General features: G+C 35.1%; 1 protein-coding gene and 1 pseudogene across 2 annotated transcripts; both read right to left on the bottom strand.

Annotated features, from left to right (window-relative positions):
* Positions 1-1,142: 1,142 nt before the first annotated feature.
* LOC306851215 (glia-derived nexin-like) lies at positions 1,143-11,625 on the bottom strand. Its single transcript, XM_079387371.1, has 9 exons — positions 11,553-11,625; positions 7,863-8,137; positions 7,528-7,755; positions 6,150-6,347; positions 5,407-5,605; positions 4,226-4,323; positions 1,622-1,708; positions 1,410-1,493; positions 1,143-1,302 (listed from the first exon to the last, which is right to left on the bottom strand). Exons 2-9 carry the CDS (start codon positions 8,110-8,112, stop codon positions 1,265-1,267), a joined length of 1,182 nt encoding a protein of 393 aa, XP_079243497.1. The 5' UTR covers positions 8,113-8,137; positions 11,553-11,625; the 3' UTR covers positions 1,143-1,264.
* Positions 11,626-13,665: 2,040 nt separating this feature from the next.
* On the bottom strand, positions 13,666-24,390 carry LOC306851238 (putative serine protease K12H4.7; annotated as a pseudogene). The gene is made up of 10 exons: positions 24,208-24,390; positions 23,226-23,365; positions 22,808-23,040; positions 20,099-20,233; positions 18,326-18,380; positions 17,296-17,412; positions 15,452-15,663; positions 14,191-14,261; positions 13,844-14,043; positions 13,666-13,775 (listed from the first exon to the last, which is right to left on the bottom strand). The product of its transcript is annotated as a putative serine protease K12H4.7 (transcript).
* Between the last annotated feature and the right edge of the window lie 1,153 nt (positions 24,391-25,543).

The following is a 25,543-nucleotide window of genomic DNA, read 5'->3' as shown; positions in this document are numbered from 1 at the left end:
TATATTTATGCATATATAAATACACACACATGCATGTATATATTTAAGAAAATATGTTTATATGTTAAATATATTTATATATAATATAAAACATAAGAATATAAATACATACATATATTTTCAAAATATTTACCTTATGTATATATATATATATATATATATATAAATAAACAACAAATGTTTTCTTAAGAGTTAGAAACAAAATGAACCAGTTTAAGTACCTTGTTTAATAAAATAAGACTCAATGCAGGAAAATACATCATTAATGTGACAAATGAACTGACATTTTATTAAGGACAAAAAAAGTTAAAAGTTATCTCAGCATTTAAGTTGCACACATTTTGTGAGAAAGATTTGCTTTAGACAAATTATAAACCATGTATAAAATCTCATAAAATGTTCCTCAAGTATATAAAGATAATAAAGACAAAGTCAAAATGAAGGTAAAAAGACACTTGAGAAATTGAGTGGGTAAAGAACACGCAATCCAAGACAAAAGTTAAATATATTCATCCGTCTCTGTGTGTGTGTGTGTGTCTGTTTCTGTGTGTGTGTGTGTGTGTGTGTGTGTGTGTGTCTGTGTGTGTGTCTGTGTGTGTCTGTGTCTGTGTGTGTCTGTGTCTGTGTGTGTCTGTGTCTGTCTGTATCTGTGTGTGTCTGTGTCTGTGTCTGTGTGTGTCTGTGTCTGTGTGTGTCTGTATCTGTGTGTGTCTGTGTCTGTATCTGTGTGTGTCTGTGTCTGTGTGTGTCTGTGTCTGTGTGTGTCTGTGTGTGTCTGTGTCTGTGTGTGTCTGTGTCTGTCTGTGTCTGTCTGTGTCTGTCTGTGTCTGTGTCTGTGTCTGTGTGTGTGTCTGTGTGTGTGTCTGTGTGTGTCTGTGTGTGTCTGTGTCTGTGTGTGTGTCTGTGTGTGTCTGTGTCTGTGCCTGTGTGTGTCTGTGTCTGTGTGTGTCTGTGTCTGTGTGTGTCTGTGTCTATGTGTGTCTGTATCTGTGTGTTTCTGTGTCTGTGTGTGTCTCTGTCTGTGTGTGTCTGTGCCTGTGTCTGTGTGTGTCTGTGTCTGTGTGTGTGTCTGTGTGTGTCTGTGTCTGTGTGTGTCTATGTGTGTCTGTGTGTGTGTGTGTGTCTGTGTGTGTCTGTGTCTGTGCCTGTATCTGTGTCTGTGTGTGTCTGTGTGCGTGTCTGTGTGTGTCTGTGTCTGTGTCTGTGTCTGTGTCTGTGTCTGTGTGTGTGTTGACAGCTGATTGAATCTCCTCTGATCCCTGGCTCAAGGTTTGTTGATCTGGCCAGCAAACAAAATAGTTCCTGGGAAGAGAGCGAGACCAGATGTGAGATCCATTTCATATCAGGAACATTTTAATATTACAGTTTCATAAACCAATAAAAAGCCTATAGACTGGATGTGTGTGTACCTGTGGGATTGTGTCTGATGAGAAACAGGAACGGTCTGTCCACAGTCACCCACGGAGGAGAAGATCGGGCGTGCAAGATTGCAGCTGAAATGAGAGAGAGAGTACATGCACATTAGGATCATGAGCACAAATGAAGGGTCTTGCTGGACTTCCAATGATTGAGATTTACTAGCAACTTAAAAACAGAGGATTCGTGTGACACAGTAACGTACTGGTGGCGGCAGAGGCTTTGGTTCCATCCTCATTGACCTCTATCTTGGCTTTCTGAAGTGCTTTGGACACATAGACAGACTCTGAACCTGTTACACACACAAACACACAAGTCTTCTTTACTTACAGCATGTAGCTTTAGCACATAGAAGTATACAGAGTGGGCTTCATTCATACAGTAAACACATGTCATTACATCAGTCTGCCACACGAGGGAAACAGAACAACACACTTCAGACTGCCAGAGCCGCAGGTGTGGTTTCTGATGGTATTTCTCATATGCTATGGCCTACATTGCTTGCAAAACCTCTTCCTTCCTCTAGTCTTCATTTATAGTGCATATTTGCTCTCTATACTCTGCTTTACATTTGCCCCTCTCATTATTTTCTAACATTTTCCCACACATAGTCCTTCTTTTGGCAGTCTCTGGTTTTCCAGGCTGATTCGCTCAACATTGTATGGAAGCTCATTTCCACAATATAAGAGAAAAATAATGCTCTGGTAAATCAATTATAATATCAAAGAGTCACAATTATGACATAATCAAACTTATGTTCCACTAAGTCATAATTATAAGCTAAAAATCTAAATAATTAAAAAAGTCATAATTATGATATAGGAAATCGTAATCATGCTAAAAATCAAAATTTACAATAAACTAAGTCCTAGTTATGAGATTTAAAATGACCATAAGTCAAATAACAAGTCAAAATGATGGCATACAAAGTCATAAAATATGTAATATTAAGTCATTATTGTGAGATAAACCTTTTTTTTTACATTAAGTCAAAATGATGACATACTAAAATTATGAGATAAAAAGTATAACAGTTCTGATTTTTCACATTTAAGTCATAATTACGAGATAAAAGGCACAATAAAAAAGCTGTACTTATGAAATACTAAGTCATAAATATGATGAGTCGAATTTACAGCATACTAAGTCATACTTATAAAATGATGACATACTAAAGATAAAGTCATAATTATGAGATAAAACGAATTATGACATAAGAAGTCAAAATGATGAGGTAAATCAATTATGATAACGATAAGACTAAGATACTAATTTAAAATTATTATAATATTACAGTTATTAAAAAGTCATAATTATGACAAATAAAGTAAAAATATTGACACAAGTCAAAATTATGAGATAAAATTTCCTAATTACAAAGTCAAAATTGTCATAATTACATAAAAAATAAAAATTTCTAATGCATAATTTTGACTTCATTTCTCATAATGTCGACTTTATGTCATAATTACGATCTATCAAACCATATTTTTTTTCTTATGTGGCGGACATGGGCTTCCATAACAGGAAACTTCTGCCTTTGCTAAACCAATTCAGCTTTTCTAATAGCCAAAAGTCAAAATTTAAGAATGGGAAGGGCTTTAAATCCTGTAAAAGTGATCATTTACCAAAAAATAAACATTCTGTCATCCTTTACTCATTCTGCTGTCATTCCAAACCCCAATGACTTCCTTCCGTTCTCTATACAATGACATTTCATACTGCACATGTCTGTCAAGCTCCAAAAAGAGCTTTTATGATACTTTTTGATCCTGTTTGGAGCCTGACAGACAGGCTTTGTATGGAAATAATTCTCCTTTTGTGTTCCACTGAATAGATAACAACATGTGGTTGAGTAAATGATGATAGATTTCATTTCTGGGTGAACTGTGATGGTTCTTTATAGTTTAAAGTGAAAAGGCACAGTGATTCACTGCTCGCTGCAATTCAGGTTAAAGTTTGTGGTTTAACAGCATGAATTATGGTAATAAAGCACAGGCTTTGAGGAGAATTATCTCTTTAGAGATCATCTGGAGCTGGGAGCGTCTCTGGATGGTGACCAGAGCACTAACAGTGTCACTCTGACTCATTTTCACACTTTGCTGAGAGACGTGATTCATGCGGCTGAAGTTCACAGTCAACAGCCAGCGATATCATTCAGTCAAACACAAACATATGCACATAAAATGAACTTAGGAAGAAAATGCTGCACATGACTGACAGCCAGTGTTGGGGAAAGTTACTTTTAAAAGTAATGCATTACAGTATTGCGTTACTCCCTAAAAAAGTAACTAATGAAGCACAATTGTTAGTTTATCTAAAGTCATTTTTGCTTATTAGTATGGTTGAACTGAATCATTAAAGGTCAGCAGCAAAGAGATTGGTTAATAAAATGGGATTAGATACATTTGAGTTATTTAACATATTTAATTATTGTAGGTTTGCATCATATTCTGAGTTTGCATTTCACTGTTTTAATCCATTTTGATGAATACTAAATCTGTTTTTTTGCGAGTGGGATGAATTAATGCACATTCACATTTAAAATAGGACTACAGTAACAGCATGTTCACACAGCGCACACACAATGCCTGTGTACTTCCGATTTCTCCCAATATGGGGGCAGGAGATTTGTCAGTCAATAAATGGGAAAACAAAGTAACTTTTTTGAAAAAGTAACTCAGATATTTTCTTGTAAATTAAAAAGTAATGCGTTACTTTACTAGTTACTTGAAAAAAGTAATCTGATTACGTAACTCGCATTACTTGTAATGCGTTACCCCCAACACTGCTGACAGCTGTCACTCACTCAGGTGTCTGAAATCAGCTTTGGTCTGACTGAAGATGTTTTTGATTCCCATCGCTGCGAGAGGACCCTCCAAATCCACCTCTTCCTCGGCTGTGAATCTACTCGGAGAAGAGGAGGAGAGACCATGACTGATGCTTGAGCGGCAAATGATGAATCCATATAAGACTCGCTAGAGATACTACCAGTGTGGTATTGTTAACTAACTGCATTATTGTTAACTGAAACTAAAACTATTAAAAATCCTAAACCATTTTTTTGGTAACTGAAATACAGCCGAAATTAAATCAAATATAAATATTAGATTAAACGTCATAATAAAGAGATTAGCAAGTCAAAATTACATCATACCAAGTCATAATTATAAGATTGTCTCATAACTATAACAAAGTAAAAATTATGAGACGCCAAAGTCATTATGAAATAAAAAATTTCATAAAATGAAAAGTTAATTATGACACACTAAATCATAATTATGAGATACAAAATCACAATTATGACATACCGAGTCATAATTATAAAATTATCTCAATTATCACAAAAAAGTAAAACAATTATGAGATTAATTATGAGAATACAAAAGTTATGACATAAAAAATCCAAATGATGATATTCTAAGTCAGAACAGTTATAATTATAACATACTAAATCATAATTATGAGATAAAGTCACAATTGTCATACTGAGTCATAATTATGAGATACAAGTCATTATTACATAGTCAAAATGATTAATAATTCATAATTATCAGATCGACAAAATTATGACATACTATAACATAATTGAGAAAAAAAGTCACAATTATGACAGTCAAAATGATTACAAATGAAGTCATAATGAAGTCATAATTATACTTAGTCCTAATTATGACAGTCAAAATTATGAGATAAAAATAAATTGACCAAAATTAGATAAAAAGTCATATATGACAAAATGTCTAAGATTTAGCATTTTACAATTTTGACATAATTGACTTGATTTTCAACTAAATTTATAGATATAATATTAGTCAATTAGTATTAGTCAATAGACTAAATATGAATAAATATTATAATAATGAATACATTCTATATTAATTCATTCTATATATTAATTTAAAATAACACTACATCATCCAAAAGACTGATTTAGAGGGGAAAAAGAAAGTGAATATTAAAGGATAACGCTAAGGACAGGAATCTCACTTTGGCATCAGGAGGCGCATCCTCCTCTGGACCAGTAGTTTGGTCCAGCTTTGGACGGTCGCTGTGGAGATGTGCGGCAAGACGGCTGACAGGGGCGTGGCCTCTTCTAATGGCAACGCAATGAACATGCTCATGCTGTTGCCGTGATACGGCAGCTCGATCACTGTATACTTCAAACCTTCTGGAGTGCTTGCTTGACCTGCAGAGAGAATGAAAACAAAAATGTATGCTGCTAGTAAAGAGTCAAATGGCACACATAGCTATTGAATATTAGTTTATGTATATGAATGTTCCTCAAAAACCAATACCCAACACACATGTGTGTGTGGATCATATCCCAGTCACCCCTGTGAACTGTATAAATGCAGTCCTTTTGTATGGTCTATAAAACACTTTATTCTACTCGTAAAATGCTTATATCAAAACTAGTAAAACAGCAGTTTATTGCGTTTTCATGGATTAAATCCTTCTGACGATAGCCAGACACTCTTGGCATTTGCATTAGAATTCAATTAATTCACATTTTACACTATTTTATTCCCATCTGCTGGGTTATGAGGAATTGTAAAGTTAAAATACTCCAGCGTTCCCAGCGATTTAAAAAGTAGCCACGTTTTTATTGCATCGCCGTCTCTGGAAAACAGTTCAATGGCATGAATCACGTGGCGGGAAAATCTTGTATTACTCAACCGTTCTGAATGTGTGCGAGTGTAATATCTGATGCAACCTGCGAGAAATCTCACCTGCGCTAAAGACAGAGAGTTGGGACATCATGGGAACTTTGTATGTCTTCCCGTCTCCTGCAGTAAAGCTTCTGGGTTTGGTGCTCTGGGCTTGGAAACGGGACTTCCAAAGGCCTTTGAAGTAAATGGAATTTACAGCCACCAACCGAGTCATAACCGGATCGAACATATCTGCCTTGACAAGACTGGGAATTTGGCCTAGAAGAAAGAAAAAACAGAGCAGGTTATATACATTAATATTACATATATTTATACAATATTAATATTGTAATTAGTTGCCTTTTCACACAAACAGAAAACTAAATAAGGCAAAAAAAACACACTTTTTCCAACAAATTGTGAATGAAAGGACAACATCAAGAGGTCAAACTAAATATAAATATCAGCTGTCTTGTTTTGTGATCATTTTGTATGAGATTTTGCAAAAAAACTCAAAAAAGTGAATACAGTTTATAACCCTGATTTGAGTGATTCTGTAATAAATATAGAAATAGTTTACCATTTTTCAGTTATTGACAAACTTCCAATAAATTAAAGAAAATTATTCATTTGTTTCCTTATATAACTTTTATATTAAAAATGTTAAAAAATTAAATATATTACAAATGTTTTCATGATTAATAATAAAAAAGCAAATTTACAAATAAGTAAATAAATATATACAAATAAATAAATTATGTTTGTATACAGGAAACAAATGTTGTTTTTAGTTATTGATAAACCTCTAATTTCTACAAATTAAAGAAATATTTTTTATCTGATAATAATGTGGAAAATGATTTTAACAATTAACAATTAAGTTAATAATTAATTCCTAAATAAACAAATAAATATAAAAACAAGCAAATAAGAAAATCAAGTTGTCATTGAAAAACTTCTACTTCCTATAACTTTAAGAAAATATTTTTTCTTATAATTAAAAAAATATTTTTAAGAATTATTAACTTTAAATTATTAATAAATAATTAAAAAATAAAACCCAAATAAATAAAGTTTGTATATTTTAACCAAATGTTGTTGATAAACATCCTATAAATGGAAGAAATTTTTTTTTTCTCCTTATAATAATTTTTTTTTAAAGATTAATAATTAAAAAAATATTTCTTTACCACAAAAACTGATTATCAGTTCAACAGATTTGTGCTTCTAATGGTTTAAAAATAATAATGGTAACCCAGTTTGTAGACTATTCATGGAAAGTGCCTATTACATTATTATACTATTAATATAAATATTCTACAGGTTACATATTTAACAAAAAAACATTAAAGCTCTCAGGGCTAAGAGCTTATTCCGGGATAAATATGACATTTCAAAAGATAATGTGTTGTAAAAATCCTAGCGAGGTAAGTGTATGAGATGCAGGGGTCCGCTGTACCTTTGGTGCTGTTCTTCACCCATTCATTAATGGTTTCTGCAGCCTTCTCTGGGTCGCTGTAGTCAATGGTTTGACTCTCACACATGAAGTTCTCCCTGTTGGCTGTCAGGAAGTCGTCCTTCATGCTGAAGCCCTCGTTGGGGAACAGCCCATTGGCAATAGTCACAATATCAGCGTTGGATTTGGTCGTCAGGGCCTTATGCAACTTACGCAACATCTTATAAGGACCTGAGAGCAGAATCAACATCAGATGCTATTTACAGACTTGAGATTCCTATTTTTTGAGCATTTCAATGCACAAGTACTGCACATAAAACCAGAGCAAACACACACACCTGTCTTCTTGTATTTGAGGCCCGTGAGCAGCTGGCGGCGAGTGTCCCCATGGGCCCCCGGGAGCAGCATGCCCAGGACGGAGGCCACGCCGTGAGGAGACAAGACCACATTCTCCTGCGGTTTGTCCTGGACCACACGCAAAAACACCTGCAGGCCGAGATCAGAGCCTCGCTCTCCGTAAGACGAGGACTGAGAAACGCTCAGAGAACAAACCACCACCAACACACACAGCTGCAACGCCACAAACATCGTGAGGGACACACAGGCAGCTCACCTGAAGAACAGAGAGAGAGAGACGAGGTGCTTTTATTCTTTTTATGAATACAGGTTTCATTATTTGTATGCATTTCATTGCTTATGGATTAAAAACAAAAGTTGTGTGCTGCTTAAACTAAAAGGAAAATGGTGTATTTACTTTCTAATACATACATGCTTTATTGTTAACAATTCAACAGAGCATGTTATTCCAAAGAAAAAATATTTTGTCTTATTTTTAATCAAAAAATAATCATTTAAAATCAAATAAGGTGCTGCACCTCTAAAATTACTTTTACACAAATGTGTCTAGATAGACAGATATTTAACTTTTTTGTATTAAAATGTATATATACAAAAGAGAGATTTTTATAATATTTATGAAATAAATTAAAATACATTTATGTAGTTTTTTTTTTATTTGAACGATTTTTATAATTTATAAAATTTAAAAAAACACATTTCTGTATATTTGTATTATAAAAATGACTATAAAACACTATATACACTACAGTATACATACATTTCATCATGCAAACAATTACTCAATTGACTTTAAACGGGGTAATATTTAAGAAAAAACTATAAGGCCTATAAAATGCACACTTCAAATGACAATCAACACTCATTCTGTCTCTGAGCCTAAGAACAGCATGGTAAAAGCACTTTAATACACTGGCGCCGTGCTTTTATTACACATGGACTTTCATATGTTTGGAAACTGTATGTTACTATTGCAGTTCTGCTAGTGTTGCCTTTAAGGGAGACAGCATAACATATTCAAATCAAATGAAGAACAAAACACATAAATTTGATGATTTTAAGCCCAAAGTCTTTCCTCACCCAAAGAAATCCCTCAATGGGAATCATAGTAAAATGACTCAAGGTATTCCAGGTTCAAACCTGTCCAGACGTCTGACCCGCGGCCCAATCTTACATGATAACTTACAACATTTAATCAAAGCACAACGCAAATATCTGCTTTTCTCTGAGATCTCAATCTAATCAGTATTCTCTAAAGCACAGCGATTTTCTGGGAGACAGACTTTTTTTTTTTTTTTTTTTTGCACAAGCATTTCTTGAGTAAAGAACGGCTCCAAGCCACACACATTTCCACAATCCTCGGGTCTCTTGGATCTGTGCACACACACTCACACACTCCTGAGCTATTCTGTTTCCCGTCACACAGCCCTGCGGCTCAGGAATTTATTTGATTAAGCATAGTGAGTGAGTGAGTGAGTGTGTGTGTGTGTGTGTGTGTGTGTGTGTGTGTATATGTGTGCGTGTGTGTGTGTGTGAGCATGTGTGTCTACTTAACCACATTTTGGGGACAAATTTGTAACCAGAAGTACAAAAACCTGATCAAATCTACCAAAATCTTCCCTTAGAATTTAAATTCTGAAAAAAAAAAAAAAAAGAAGTCTAATTTGCAAGATATAAACTCGGAATTCTGTTGTTTTTTTCCCCCGATGCCAATTTTTCATCTCAAAATTATAAATGATTTTCTCCAAATTCTGAGTTCACACCTTGTAATTCTGTTTTTTTGTTTCAACCATGAAATAAAAATTCAAAAGCAAAATGTAACTTTTTATTCTTTTTATTGTTATTATTTTACATTGTAACTTTTTATTTTATTCCATTATTTTTTATTTATTCTTTTTATTCTCACAATTCTGACATTCTTCTCAGATTTTTGAGTTTGTATTTCACAATTTAGACTGTTCTCAGAACTGTGATGGGAGAAAAAAGTCAGAATTGTTAGATAAACGCAGAAATATGAGAAAAAAGTCTGAATTTAGAGATGAAAAGTTGCAATTACCTTGTTTATTTTTTATTCCATGGTGGAAATGGACTTTGCAGTGTCCACATTTTGATATCCAAGTAAACGTGTGTGTGTGTGTGTTTGTTTTTATATACCGGTGGGGACTTAAACCTGAATACACACAGACTTGTGTCACGTCGGGGACCTAAATTGAGGTCCCCATGGGTAAACAAGCTTATAAATCACACAGAATGAAGTTTTTCGAAAATCTAAAAATGCAAAAAGTCTTCTGTGTGAATGATGAGCACAGTACTGCAGAAAATATCTCCAGTGATTATTTAATGGTGCAATTAAGAAAGGAACAGAAAATGTGAAAAAATTACTCCATAATATCATATCACTCTGCTGACATAATGTGTCAACAGACTGTTGTGATGAATCGTTCACAAGTGCATTTCACAGCTATGAGTATTTAGCATAACTATCATTCCTGACAAATATTATGACCACTTACAGCACATTAAAAACATATTAAGCACACAATCCTTCATAAACCTTCAAAACAGAACAGATTAATCTGATGTTTGACTTGAAACAGTTAAAAAAACATGTTTAAGAATGATTTTCTAGTTACAAAAACGTTATTTATAAACGTTAAAACACCCAGTTTTTTACTTTTTAAAACGTTTGGTTGTGCAAACATTCCATTTGATCATTTTCAAACGTTACAGTAATGCTACTTTTAAATGTTCTCTGAACATTCCGAAACAAGTTGTAACATTTAAAAAACGTTAGTGGAATGTCCAACTAAAATGTTTCAGAAAAACGTTCCATGAAGAATGTTTTTTTTTCTCGAATGTTTTACGAATATTATTCAAACACAAAGATGACTTTGAAGAAACATTCTGTTAAGGTGTATATAACTTTGAATCAACCTTCACTGTACAGGTGCCAGTTGCATAAACTGCTTAGACTAGTCTTAAAAGTCAATCATCTATTTTTTTTCTTCTTCAAGACTGGTCATAACTTTGTAAAGTCAGTTTAAGCTACATAAAGTTAGATTTTTCTAATTTGAATCCTAAAAGAAAGACTGATTACCACTTTTTCAACTCCTAGCAGGTCAAACTAGGTCTTAAGACACATAGAGGCTAAGTTTATCCAGCTGGCCCCTGCAGATCTAACTTGATGTTGGTCTTATGACAGCTGAACTCGTCTGATCTGGGGGCTGTTTCATAAAACAGGTTTACCAAACAAGCCAAGCTTATTCCAGTTAGTCTGACTCATTTTGAACCAAATCAATTGACCATAAATCAGATTAAATGAAATAAACCTGGCTTATTTGGTAAACGGGCCCCTGGTAACTTACACCTCCAATGACAGTTTATGTGTTTTCTGTGAACTGTGTGAGTAATGCATTATCTTCCGATGACCGCAGTAAACTTTTTATAGCAGCTTTCAGCAACTGTGTTTAATTATAGGCTTTAAAACACAGTCTGAACACAAATAGGAGCGGGGGTCTGGAACTGAAAGTCAACCTTCACATCCCTCATATGTTAGTTAGTATCCTGAGATCAATAATAACATCTAGGAAATACAACAGCAGTAACAAACGCCTGATTTAAGCATAAACCAACCTGGACAGTCTATGAGGTGAAAGATAAGCTCCACTAACCTGGACAAGCAGCTCTAATTCTTCAGATACGCAGGTAGAGACGCGTGTCTTCCGCGAGCGTCTGTTCTTCCTCACGCCTCCGTTTATTTCTGTCTGTCCTGACCGCCGGACTCCGCCTCCTCATGAATATGCGAAACCCGCTTTAAATATTAATCAAGTAACCCTGACGTCATTTGGTTGACGTCCTAACCACGCAATACTAACGGCCGCCGAACGTAATTAATATTCATGAGCCATGCCTTCGCTGTAGTAGAATTCAAGGAAAGGGCGCAAAAAAACTTGATTAAATTCTCCTTCATGTAAACATGAAATGACACACACGTGGACGAATATAATGATTTGTGCGGCGGATAATTATATGCTTTCACCAAGCAATAACACACACATTTGGACACACCTGAATACCATGGTAAATAAGTATTGGTTATTTTAGAGGGTTTTGATATAGGTAATCTCATAAATAATACTAAATAGGCTACAGTGCATTGGAGTACCATGCAATTTGAATATGCAATCAGTACAGTAAAAATACTATAGTAATTTATAGTATAGCTAGTGTTTTTGAACCATACTATAGTAAAGTGTATTACAGTCTACTGTATATTATAGTGTTTTCAGCACTTTGTGAAATACAGCATACTGTAGTATTAACAATAGTGAACTGATAAACTGTAATAAATACTGTAGTATACTTTAGTAGTAGTGTAGTGTATTGTAGTATAATATACCTTATAGTTGTTAAAAACGTATTACAGTATTGGGTGAAGTAGCCTAATTTGTTTACATTACAATAGTTGTTATATTACCACTGCAACTAATTACCACAACAAAGTATTTTACTATAGTATGGTTCAAAAACACTATAGCATTTACTATAAATTACTATAGTATTTTTTTATGTGGGTAGTTGCTTTTCTATAAAAACTGTGCTGATGTCTTTGAAAACCACATCCTGGATTATACAAACAAGACATATATATTGCTAAATCAGTCTGTTTGAAGTTATATTATGCAGTTCTTTCATATCACACCGGCTGTATTCAACTTTGATGTCTCTTGAAAAGGAAAGACAACTATGGAAGATTTTTTCATTTTTTTATACTGTTTTGGAAAGAGTAGTTTCAACTTTTTATCTGTTTTCTAGCAATTCTGAAAAGTTAGAATTGTGAGACAAACTCATAGTTGTGAGAAAAAGTCAGAATTGTTAAAAAGTCGCAATTACCTTTTCATTTTTTTTTTTATTCTGTGGTGGGGAAAAAACAGAATTGTGAGATGTAGACTCAAAACTGCAAGAAAATTTTGCATTTCTGATTTTTTTTCCACATAATTCTGAGAAAAGAAGTTAGAATTGCAAGATATAAATTCAGAATTAATATAAACTCAGAATTGCAAGATATAAACAATTCTAAGAAGAAAAGTCAGAATTGTGAGACATAAATGTAGACTTGTTAAATAAAAGGTTTGTTTATTTTTTATATATTTTAAGTTTTTTATTTTTTATTTTGTGGTGCAAAAAAGAAATTGAGAAAATAAAACAGACTTGCATATAGGCCATAATACTAGTTTATAGGCCATAATTCAGAGGGTAAAAAACCCCAAAAAACATTAGAATTGCAAGATATAAATTCAGAATTGCGTGATATCAACTCAAAATTGCTAATTAGCTAAGTCGCAAACACCTTTTTACTTTTTTATTCTGTGGTGGGAAAAAACAGAATTGCAAGAAGTAAACTCAAAATTAGTCAGAATTGAGTTATTTGAATTGAGATTCAGAAAAAACATTAGAACTGCAAGATATGAATTCATAATTGTGTGATTTAAAACCAGAATTATGAGATATAAACTCAGAATTGTGAGAAAAAAGTCTTGTTAAAAAATTGCAAGTTGGAATTTTTTATTTTCCAGCAAAAACACACAGTTGCCCCTCAAACACACACCTAAACACAACATGAAATCAAAGTCATAAATCAATCATAAAGGTTTTCAACATTATACAATTTATTTTATTGAGAAACCTCAATGTTTCCTTCTTTGCATTGCAATAGTACCATTAAACACCATGATTGGCCATTACACACGTCGGTGCAGCCTGATTGGCTGCTGCTCCTGTCAATCACTCGGCCAGCCACTTCTGGAGCAGGATGAAGATCTGGTCCCGTGCTAAAATCAGCTGAGGAAGGTCTTCCGCTCGGGCCGGGTACATGTTTGCACAGTGAGCCGTACCTGAGAGAGATCAGACCAGTGAGAGTCAGCACAACACAGGAATAATTGAAAATGAAGATGGGACAGACCTTTGATGAAGACAGCCGGAAGATCGCTTGTGATGTCCTGGGTCACTCCGAGGGCGTGCCAGGGGTCAATGGAACCATTAGGGAAGACGATACGAGTGGTTCTGATGTCATATCCTCCATATTCCTCATTGGTCTGCTGAATAGCATCGTCCAATGAGGTGCTCAGATTATAAATATCAGCGCACTGCTGCAGGTGATAGCTGAAGTATAAAAGATCAAAATGGAAGAAAGTTCAATGCGCTTGTTTTTATGAAAGCCAAAAAAAAAAAAAAATGCATTTGCAAACTACAAACAAACAAACCTCAGGACGACAGATAGACACAAAAATGACTCTAGAACACACTCACGGTAAGGGAAATCCACTGAAGGCTCTGATAAAAACCAAATTCAGTGCAGGTCTGATACACCCACTGCCGCCCTAAACACACAAACTAAAGTCAGCTTCATTTCCACCTTCATTATGGAATAATGACATATTTAATAAATTAGAAGACGCAGGGTAAATCTTGCAAAGTCTCTCATGATACTGTATTTTATAAAAACAAAATTAATGAATAAAATAAAATAAGTACAGAGCGAATAAATAAAATATTTGATACCCCCCCCCAAAAAAATAAATAAATAAATAAAACAAAACATTAACTATTAAATGCAAATCCGTAAATAAACCAAATTAGCAATTAAATAAAAAAAATAAAATAAAAATGAAATAAATACTAATTAAATATGATATTACATCCCCAAAAATATAAAATTAAATGAAAAATACATAAATAAACCAGAGAAAATTAATAATTAAAATCAAAATATATTTCTAAATAAATTAAAATAAATATAAAACAAAAATAAGTAATATTTATATAAGTAATAATTTCTGCCTACATTTATAATAACTAATAAGCAAATAAAAACAAATAAAATATTTTTTGATATTGCATCCTCAAAAAATAAATGAAAAAAAAAAAAACTAACTAAAAAAAATACGAATCAATAAAATAAAATATCTAAATAAAATAAAATTAGAAAAATATATAAAACAATAACTACATAAATGAAATAAATACAACAATAAAATAAAACTAAAATAAATTCATTAGACTTCATTTTTTGGACAAATATTATAGACAACATTTTGGACATCAAGAAGAAAAAAAAAATCATACATACTCTAATAAACATATAACAAACAAAAGTGATTTTGAATTCAAGATTGTTATAAAAGAAAGTGCCAAATGGATTTATAAAACATGAAAACCCTTCTTTGCATTGCAATAGTACCAAATCAACAAAACACATGAATAAACAAAATAAACTGATTAATTAGGCTTCATTATCTTCATGCTAAATCTAATTTCTTGGACATTTTGAGTTGAAATCACAAAATACTGGTTCTCATTCATGGATGTACATAAAGGAAAACACATAAAGACATAGAAAAGGGACAAATGAGAGACCCAGACTTCCTGTAATATAAAGCAGCAAGCTGGAAAACAAGCGAGGAACATCACATACACATGTAAACACACTCATCAGTGTGACAAACACAGCACACACAAATCAGCATGCATGCACACACACACACACACACACACACGCGAGCGAGCACACCTCCTTCGGCCTCGGGGCCGCTCCAGCTCGTGTTGCTCATGTCCTGGATGTAGCTCTTGTACTGGGTGTTTATGCAGCGCTGAGAGAATGTGCTCTGCATCAGTCGAGCCACAGCGGCGTATCGATCGTACGGCTCGCCTAGCGAAGAGTCCAGCATCACGCTGCACAACACCTTTATTGTGATGTTAGTGCCCACACACACATTTACTTTGCTATAAATGAGGATGTATACACACACATATACATACATATATTTAGAATATAAAGTACATTTTAATGACTTGCCCAAAAATTGTTTCAAAAGAAAGGTTTAAAAAAAAAAATGCATGGAACCGTTTTTTTTGTTTTTGTTTTTTAAGATTGATTAAATTGTTAGGTTTTTTTTTTGCACGGAAATAAATACATTAAATAAATGGTTCATTAATTATATAACTTTAATGTATTATTTAAAATGGTTCACAAGCCTAAACGCATAATGTTTGGTTAATCAATGTGCTTCTACTCTAAATTTTGATTTGGTCATCTTTATTTAATTTAAATGTATTTATCTGTTTAATTTTGGAAAATCTTAAATATATTATGTGATTTGTATCTATTGTTGTGTTTATTTTTATTAATATATTCTTTGTTAATGTTATGATGGATTTTTTTTTTTGCGTTTCACTGTTTTGTTTTGCTGTTGATTTTTGTTTTCTTATTGTTACACTTCAATAAAAACATTAAAAATGAAATCTTGTTGCATTTTCAGAATGAAAAAAAAAATGCATTAAATAATTTCTATCTCACATGAAGAAGAGATTTTTTCATGAAACAGTTTTGTCAGAAACTGTAGTTAGAAAACCCCAACACATTCCGAAAAGGCATTTCAGGACAAAAGTCTCAGAGTCTCTCGTAATCAGGATGTGAGCTGTAATCTATCAGAACCAGAACCAAAACTCCAAGAACATTCAGAGATTGGACTCTGATTACAGACACACCTCTTAATCCAAATTCCACTCAACCACTCAATCACTGCTTGGATCACTCCAGGAAATCTGTGTGTGTGTGTGTGTGAGTGAGAGACAGAGAGAGAGCTTGTGTTCGCAAACCACATCTGCTTTAAAGCAATAGTTCACCTAAAAATGAGAATTTGCTGTAAATTTGCTCAATGTCAGGCCATCCAAGATGGAGATTAATTTGTTTCTTCATCAGATTTGGAGAAATGTAGCATTGCATCAGTGTCTCAGCAATGGATGCTCTGCAGTGAATGGGTGCCGTCAGAATGAGAGTCCAAACAGCTGATAAAAACATCACAATAATCCACACCACTCCAGTTAACATCTGGAGAAGATAAAAGCTGCGTGTTTGTAATCCTTTGGTGAGCAAGTGTTATAATGTTACATTTCTCCAAATCTATTCTGATTAACAAATTTTGAGTTTGAACAAATGTTCATTTTTGGGTGAACTATTTCTTCAAGATTTATTTTCCTAGAACGTTCCAAAAATGTCCCATTATAAATGTCTGTTGTCTCCAGAAGTGTTTTTCCTCTCATTCACTCAGTTCCTCTCTCTCTGTAACTCAATGCTGCCGCTCTAAAAGCTCCTGCTGTTCTGAAGCGCAGCGGTTTATTGGTAATCTGACTCAAGAGGTCCTGACAATATACAGCCTCTTATCTGTCTCTCTCTCACACACACACACACACACTCTCGACAAATTACCAATCTGGTTTTTGACTTGAGCTTTGCTGGCTCTTTGACTTTACTTCTGATCTGATTGACAGAGGCTTCATGAACTGCACCCGTTTCATTCTGATCATGTCATTTCCGTGCTTGTGGTTTCTAACACACACACAGTGACCTCACACACCTCAAACACTCGGTTGTCCTCATTGTACTGCACAACATCCATGAAATTCCCAGCCAAGGACTCCAAAAGGTACGCAGAATCCATCTGGGATTGGATCTGGGGCTTAGAGCACAACCTGAGAGACAAAGAAATGATTTCACGGCTTATGCTGACTATTCATACACAAATGCATCATTTGGACGCCAAATAATTTGCGAAGGAACACACGTTCTTGTCCACTTTAAACACTCGACCACGAGACTCCGCCCACACGCTCTGACATCATCAAATCTGGCATCCCACACGGGTGAGCAGAACAGGGAACAGTTTGTATATTTGGGAAAGCATTAGGTCATTGTGTGGGTGAATCACAGGAAAACACGTTCAGCTCACATTTCAAAGCTTATTTTAGGACCATGAAGCGGTTTTACATTGTGACATTGGCATTTCAGGACAACTAACCACATTTTCCCCAAAATTATCATTATCATAATGCATCCAGATAAACTGTACTTCAATTTAAATCATTTTATTTCAATTATTTGCAGACCATTTTCTACCATAATGTCCAAATAATTTATAAGTCACAATGTTTTTTGTTTTTTTTACTTAATATCAATATAAGTATACTTATAGTTTGATTATATGCTACCATTCAAAAGTCTGGGGTCAGTAACATTTTCTTTTGAAAGAAATTAATACTTTTATTCAGCAAGGGCACGTTAAATTTATCAAAAGTGACATATTTCTATTTCAAATAAATAGCTTTTCAACTTTCTATTCATTTCTGTGCTTATCAACTTTCTATTAACCAAGGAATCCTGACAAAAAACATGGTTTACACAAAAACACATTTATATACATAAAAATATATTTTCACTTTGAAGTGAATATATATCTATAGAGAGAGAGAGAGAGAGAGAGAGAGAGAGAGAGAGAGAGAAATATAAACAGATTTATATTTAATCGGATTTTTTAAATCACATTAGAATGAAGAATTTAAGAATTTTGGGAGGAAAGACACATAATTATAATTAAAAACATGTCACCCTGCAGCCCAAGACAGGTTGCCCACTTGCCCACTGGGTTGAGCCTGGTCAGTACCTGGATGGGAGACCTCCGGTGTAAACGGTTGCTGTTGGAAGAGGTGTTAGTGAGGCCAGCAGGGGGTGCTCACCCTGTGGTCTGTGTGGGTCCTAACACCCCGGTATAGTGACGGGGACACTATACTGTCAAAAAGCCCCTTCTTTTGGATGAGACGTTAAACCGAGGTCCTGACTCTCTGTGGTCATTAAAAATCCCATGGCACTTCTCGTAAAGAGTAGTCCTGGCCAAATTCCCTCCACTGGCCCTTGTCTATCATGGCCTCCTAATAATCCCCATATACTTGATTGGCTCTATGACTCTCTCTCCTCTCCACCTGTAGCTGGTGTGTGGTGAGCGCACTGGCGCCGTTGTACTGTGGCTGCCGTCGCATCATCCAAGTGGATGCTGCACACTGGTGGTGGTTGAGGAGAGTCCCCCCACATGATTGTAAAGCGCTTTGGGTGTACAGCAACACACAATAAAAAGCGCTATATAAATGCATCATTCATTCATTTATTCATTCCCAAAAAATAATACATAATAAAATATTAGGCAAAAGTGCTTTAGTTCTCCTAAAACAGACTTTGTACCGTAAAAATTCTGATTTCTCGCTTATTTGTACCATACAAGTGAATGAAAACAGTATGCAGCTCCTTGTAGTCCATTCCAAACACAGCTAGAGGCATGACAGCAGGAAGTCTGTGGGCCGGAAGGAAGAGAAAGATGAAGGATGTTTTAGATTGAGTATTTTCTTTCTGCGGGTCGTGCTGTGACGACTGACCCTGCTCCATAACTGAGCTACGGAGCACAGACGGCATTCCAGGATCTCAGAATCTCTCACACACACACACACACACACATCAAGTCGAATGGAACAAAGAAGGACACTGAAACCAGGATAGTCACAGTCCAGCGGCTGCAACTGCAACAGAAAGGCCTTTTCAGTCCTTGCAAAACACATGTATTATACATCATCTCATGTTTCTGTGCCATTACAAACCTATACAATCCCCAGTTCAAGTAGATTAAATAAATGCATCCTTGCAAAAGTGAAGTCAACATTAAACAAAAAAAAAAATTACCCTATTTATTGAGATAATCAATCAATTAAAATGACAAATTAAATTGCCACCTGAAAGATGACTGCTTTTCTCTCTCTGATGTAATCAAGGACATGTAATAAATATATATATTAAACGATAATATCATAACCCATTTCCAATCAACTCCAGATTGATGAAATCAAGCTCTGTCAAACAGCTGAATACTCTGTAAGTTAACTGAGTTATGTAATTTTTGCCTGTTAAAAAAAAAAAAAAGGTCTCTTCTGCTGCATTTATTTGATCAAAAAATATAGTAAAAACTGTAATTTTGTGAAATATAATGATTTCAAATAAAATTTCCATGTGAATATATGTAAACTTTATGACTGTGATCAAAGCTGTATTTTCAGCATCATTACTCCAGTCTTCAGTGTCACATGATCCTTCAGAAATTCTAATATGCTGATTTGCTGCTCATTTCTGATTAGTATCAATGTTGAAAACAATTTTGTGCTGCTTCATATTTTTGTGGAAACCGTAAGGCATTTATTTTTTTCAGGATTATCTAATAAATAAAGTTCAAAGGAGCAGCATTTATTTGAAATATAATTATAAATGGCTTTGCTGTCACTTTTGATCAATTTAATGCATCCTTACTGAATAAATGTATTAATTTCTTAAAACCAGTGTTACCAAAGTCCTTTGTGATGTTGTCATAAGTTTTCGGGTCATTGAGTTGTTCTGCCAACGTGTCTGATGCTTTCTTCCCCACTAGAGGACACTCGGAGTTCTCCGCCGCCAGCGATCGACACACAACCTCTAAATATTCTGCAACCACAGAAAAAAAATTCAACACTCATTACACAACAAAATTACACTTATGCATTTAGCAGACACAAAGTGACTTACAATAGAAAAACAAAAGTATTTGTCAAAGAGCCAACAACAATGCAGCAATGAATGGGTGCCGTCAGAATGAGAGTCCAAACAGCTGATAAAAACCCCACAATAATCCACACCACTCCAGTCTATCAGTAAACATCTTGAGAAGTGAAAAGCTAAGAGTGTGTAAAAAACAAGTCCATCATTAAGGAATTTTTAACTTTAAACTGTCACTTTGGCCCAAAATACAAGTCCATAATCCATAATAATGCTTCATCCTGTGAAGAAGTCCATCTACTATTGTTTTTTACATTAAAATCGTATTTGTTTATTACTCTTTTTGCTTATAAAGGGTGTTTGATCTGTGCATATTTTTCTCAGGTCCGGTCAGACCATTTTGTCACTGTAGAAAGCATCAGTATAGGCTCATATTTTAGCCAGAAGCAATATTTTAAAATAAAAAATGTCTAAATGATGGATTTGTTTATTACAAACAAGCATATTTTCACTTCACAAGATGTTAACTGATGGACTGGAGTGGTGTGGATTATAGTGATGTTTTTATCAGCTGTTTGGACTCTTATTCTGACGGCACCCATTCACTGCAGAGGAGCCATTGCTGAGCAAGTGATGTGATGCTTACATTTCTCCAAATCTGATGAAGAAACAAACTCATTTACATCTTGGGTGAACCATTGCTTTAAGGAATCCTTCATGGCACATGTTTTAGGCTGAAGTTTAATGTTAGACGTTGTCTAAAAGTAGTAATGTTGCAAACCAAGACCCTTGTTATCAAAGCCTCAGATGACTGGATAAAATCAGCAGCACAAATATGATGTAACTGTCATAAATGTTGGCTGACAAATGAGAGCAGAAACAGCTGTAAACATAATTATGCACGTCTCACAGAAACCGAGAAGATCCTGCATGGTTTCAGGCAACAGACTGGACAAACAGCACATGCTAAACAATGCCATGAGATGAGAGGACACGATATGAGAAGCTATTGTTCTAGCGCTGCAGTGATCTAAGAGCCCCTCACAATGAAAAGCTCTGTGAAAGTGGTCAGTGCGACATCACTATCCTGAGGAGCGATGCTCCAAGACATCACTGCAGGACAGACCACAGTCACACAGTTCATTCGCCATCATCTAACCACACAGACGGAGAGAGACGGCAAAACACATGTATCTCATGTCTCCACGGCAGAGACAGTTGCTCATCGCCATAATTAACCCTCCATTTATTTTTAATTTTAATGTCTGTACGGGGGCGTTGTTTTAAATATGACCCAACAGACATAATACACACCCTCGGCAGACCGCGGCCACGATGACTGCTGATTAATGTGTGTGTGTAGCTGTAGGTCAGAGAAAGGTCCTGTTTAAAAGTGGTTCGGATGTCATGGTGACATCCAGCTGTTCAGAAACATGGAGGAAAGAGACGGGGGGGTTGAGGAACAGAGGAAGAGCAAACAAGACAAGAAAAGCAGACTGGAAACAAGAAATAAGGAACGACAGAGACAAGAAAAAACAATGTTTATACTATCTCTTTTTTGTAATACATTACCAGTCTGGGGTCAGGAAGAAGAAATGAATGCTTTTATTGGAGGATGCATTAAATTGATCAAAAGTGGCAGTAAAGACATTTATCATTTCTAAAAGATTTCTATTCTGAAATAAATTCAAATAAATTCTGTTGTTTTTTTTTTTAACCGCCTTCTTATTCTAATGTGTTTCTTTGTTGTTGCAACAACCATTTTATGTTTTTATATTGGTACCTTTAAGTAAATGTGATTTTAAATGTTCCTTTTGTGTTCATTTACTAAAGAATAGTTGTAACTACCTCTAGATTATTATAACTAATGATGATTTTGCATTAAATTGACTGTGAAAGCAAATACATTTCTGATATTACAAAAGATTTCTATTTCTAATAAATGCTGTTCTTTTAAAATTTCTATTCATCAAAGAATCCTAAAAAATAAAATTTATCACAGTTTCCACAAAAATATGAATGTTTTCAACATTGCTAATAATCAGAAATGTTTCTTAAGCAGCAAATCAGTATATTAGAATGATTTCTGAAGATGAAGTGAAGTGAAGTGACATACTGCCAAGTGTGGTGACCCATACTCGGAATTCGTGCTGTGCATTTAACCCATCCAACGTGCACACACACAGCAGTGAACACACACACACCGTGAACACACACCATGAACACACACACACACCATGAACACACACCCGGAGCAGTGGGCAGCCATTTATGCTGCAGCGCCCGGGGAGCAGTTGGGGGTTCGGTGCCTTGCTCAAGGGCACCTCAGTCGTGGTATTGAGGGTGGAGAGAGCGCTGGAGGGTGGAGAGTGGGAATTTATAAGTTGTTTTCTTAATTTCTTAAAGCATCTGTATATGACAGATGGTTGGAAAGCTTATTTTGTCATGTTGAATTCAAACAAGATAAACGACTGTAATTCACTGCTTTATCCTCATAATGAATGTGCTACATATGAGACGCACCTGGGAAGTTGACAGTGGTGTGAACGGGTGCGCTGGTCGCTACCGAGGCGTGGACCAGGTGTGGGTACTTCAGACGGAACCAGGCAGCGAGGGATCCTGCGTAGGAGCCTCCAAAGGCAACCCACTTGCTATTGGTCAGGCCCCGCGTCTCTGCGGTAACTGTGCGGAAGTGAGCAAGATCAGCCAATGCCTGACGACTGCTGAAGAAATGCAGATTCTCAATGCTCAGGTCCCTGAAACGCAAAACACAACAATCAATAATCAATAATTGAGCTAATATATAGACAGAGAGATATCCTCTATGTGAGAAGAGCAGAAAGGCAGTGACTGGCTTGTGGTGCCATCTAGTGTTCATAACTCTGAATGACCCTGTTAGGTGCTCTCTTTCTTTCTTTCTTTATTTCTTTCTTTCACCTACTCGGTTGGGTGACTCTTCCCGTAGAATCGGTGCTCCAGTAACAAGCACAAGGCGCCCAGTTTCTGTGCGTAAAGCAGCCAGGTTCCGTACTGCATCCAGGCTGGGTTTGCCGGACCTTCACCCCCGATCATCCACCGGGTCTATAGAAACTATCATTCACAAAATATATCTAAAGAAGGAAAAGGTTGTTGAACCTTTAGTGTCATATAGACTGTGAAAAAATAAAATAAAATAAAAACATATAATGCAAACATATGTGACCCTGGTGCAAAAAACAGTCTTAAGTCGCTGGGGGTATATTTGTAGCAATAGCCAAAAATACATTGTATTGTATACATTGCTAAGAACTTCATTTGGACAACTTTAAAGGCGATTTTCTCAATATTTTTTTTTTTTGCACCCTCAGATTCCAGATTTTCAAATAGTTGTATCTCGGCCTTTATTCAGCTTTCAGATGATGTATAAATCTCAGTTTCGAAAAATTGACACTTAAGACTGATTTTGTGGTCCAGGGTCACATAACTTAAGTAACGACGAATTTTCGAAAATTGAGCTTGAAATGCATGAATTACATTTTAAAACATATTAAGAAACATTAACAAAAAAACAGTTTTAAACTGTAATAATAAATCACAATATTACTGTTTTTAATTTATTTTTGATCAAATAAATGCAGCCTTGGTGCATAAGTGAGCATAAGAGACTGTTCAAAAACATAACAATGAAAATAAATAAGGTATATTGGAAATTATGTATATTACTATTGTATATCAGGGCTATTTTAGCATTGAGATACTTTATAAATTTTTATTGTTTTGTTTGATTTAAGTTTGAGTTTTAGTCATTTTGTTGTGTTTTTTAGTTTATGTTAATTTTATATATATATATATATATAGAGAGAGAGAGAGAGAGAGAGAGAGAGAGTAATGCCATGGTATTTTTCAGAAGTACTCTGGAGTACCATTTAAATGTCATTGTGCACGCATATACCATGTGCAGCAGCAGGTTTCTGTGCAGTGAAGTACCTGTTTCCAGGCTCGAGTCTCTGGATGAACCACTGCGCCTCGGCTCCTGACTCCAGCGGAGCTCCACATCTCCTGGAGCGAGCCGCACACGCCAAAACCACAACTACACCAGCAGAATATTTCTGAAACTCTAAAGCCATTTTGAAGTGGAACTGATCATGTGTTTATAATCATGTGATATCTCATCTCTTCCCTACTACGGTAAAGGCTGAGTTTATGAATATTAAGTAAGCCGCGCAAAAGTTCCTCCTTAACCTTCCAATAGCGAAAGCATGAAATATGAATATTTAAACAAACCTTCGTTATAGTAACCCACTGCACATTCATATATTTCAAAATAAAAGCGACTCTATTGCCTTCACTAAAAGCGTCTTTAAAAAGCGTCTTTAAAGTAAAAAATGTGATTTCCGTGTTAAAGACATATAGGTCATGCAAAGAAAATATAAGCCTTGTCCATCTAAAGAAAAATGACTGCGGTGTGAAGCTGACAGACTACCATAATTACTGTAATATTGTGTTACTTTCAAGTCAATATTATATTTAATTGACTTTCCAAAGAGACAACAGTGCTAGAGAAGCTGAAGCTTGAGTTGGTATTTTATAATTATTTATTATTATTATTGGTAGTAGTAGTAAAATAAAATGTAATATTGTCAAATTATGTTTATGTGTTAAAATATTAGGTCCTTTTAAAAAATATAGTACACATTATTTTTTAGAGGGACATCTCATTTTTTTATTATGAGATGCTGATATGTTAGATAAACTATTATCTAATGTCCCTTATTCATTTTTATAAATGTTCTGTTTAAGCATGAACCAAGTGGTTATTTAATGTGTTTTATGTTAAATCGGTGTTGCATGGGTGGAAAACTCTAATCTATTCCAGTTCATCTATTGAACACAGGAACTGGCTTGTCAGACTTCAACATGTACGTGCAAGACAATGCGCACAACTGCACACATGACCACCACCTGAACCGATTCCAGCATTGTGGTTGTGGGATTCTTCAGAAAGAACAAAAGAAGGAAAGCACCATGCCCAGACGGTGTGCAACCAGCCTGCCTAAAAACCTGTGTTGATCAGCTGGCCCCCATCTTCACACAGATCTTCAACAGATCACTGGAGCTGTGTGAAGTCCCCTCATGAACTGCTGAGCGAACCGGACTGCTGAGCGAATCATTGGTGCAACCCTCCCCACTCTCCAAGAACTACTCATCCAGAGTGAGCAAAAGGGCTGGTAAAATCACTCTGGACCCCTCACACCCAGCACACTCCCTCTTTGAACTGTT

This window comes from Barbus barbus, assembly GCF_936440315.1.
Source record: "Barbus barbus genome assembly, chromosome: 31".
Lineage (NCBI taxonomy): Eukaryota > Metazoa > Chordata > Actinopteri > Cypriniformes > Cyprinidae > Barbus > Barbus barbus.
This window is presented reverse-complemented; position numbering and strand designations above follow the sequence as displayed.

Excerpts from the sequence above, each read along its gene's own strand:
- LOC306851215 (XM_079387371.1), bottom strand. The coding sequence starts at position 8,112 with ATGTTTGTGGCGTTGCAGCTGTGTGTGTTGGTGGTGGTTTGTTCTCTG. Across the intron at positions 7,756-7,862 it reads CCTCAAATACAAGAAGACAG|GTCCTTATAAGATGTTGCGT; the intron begins GTGTGTGTGTTT and ends TTCTGCTCTCAG. Across the intron at positions 1,303-1,409 it reads CATCAGACACAATCCCACAG|GAACTATTTTGTTTGCTGGC; the intron begins GTACACACACAT and ends CTCTCTTCCCAG.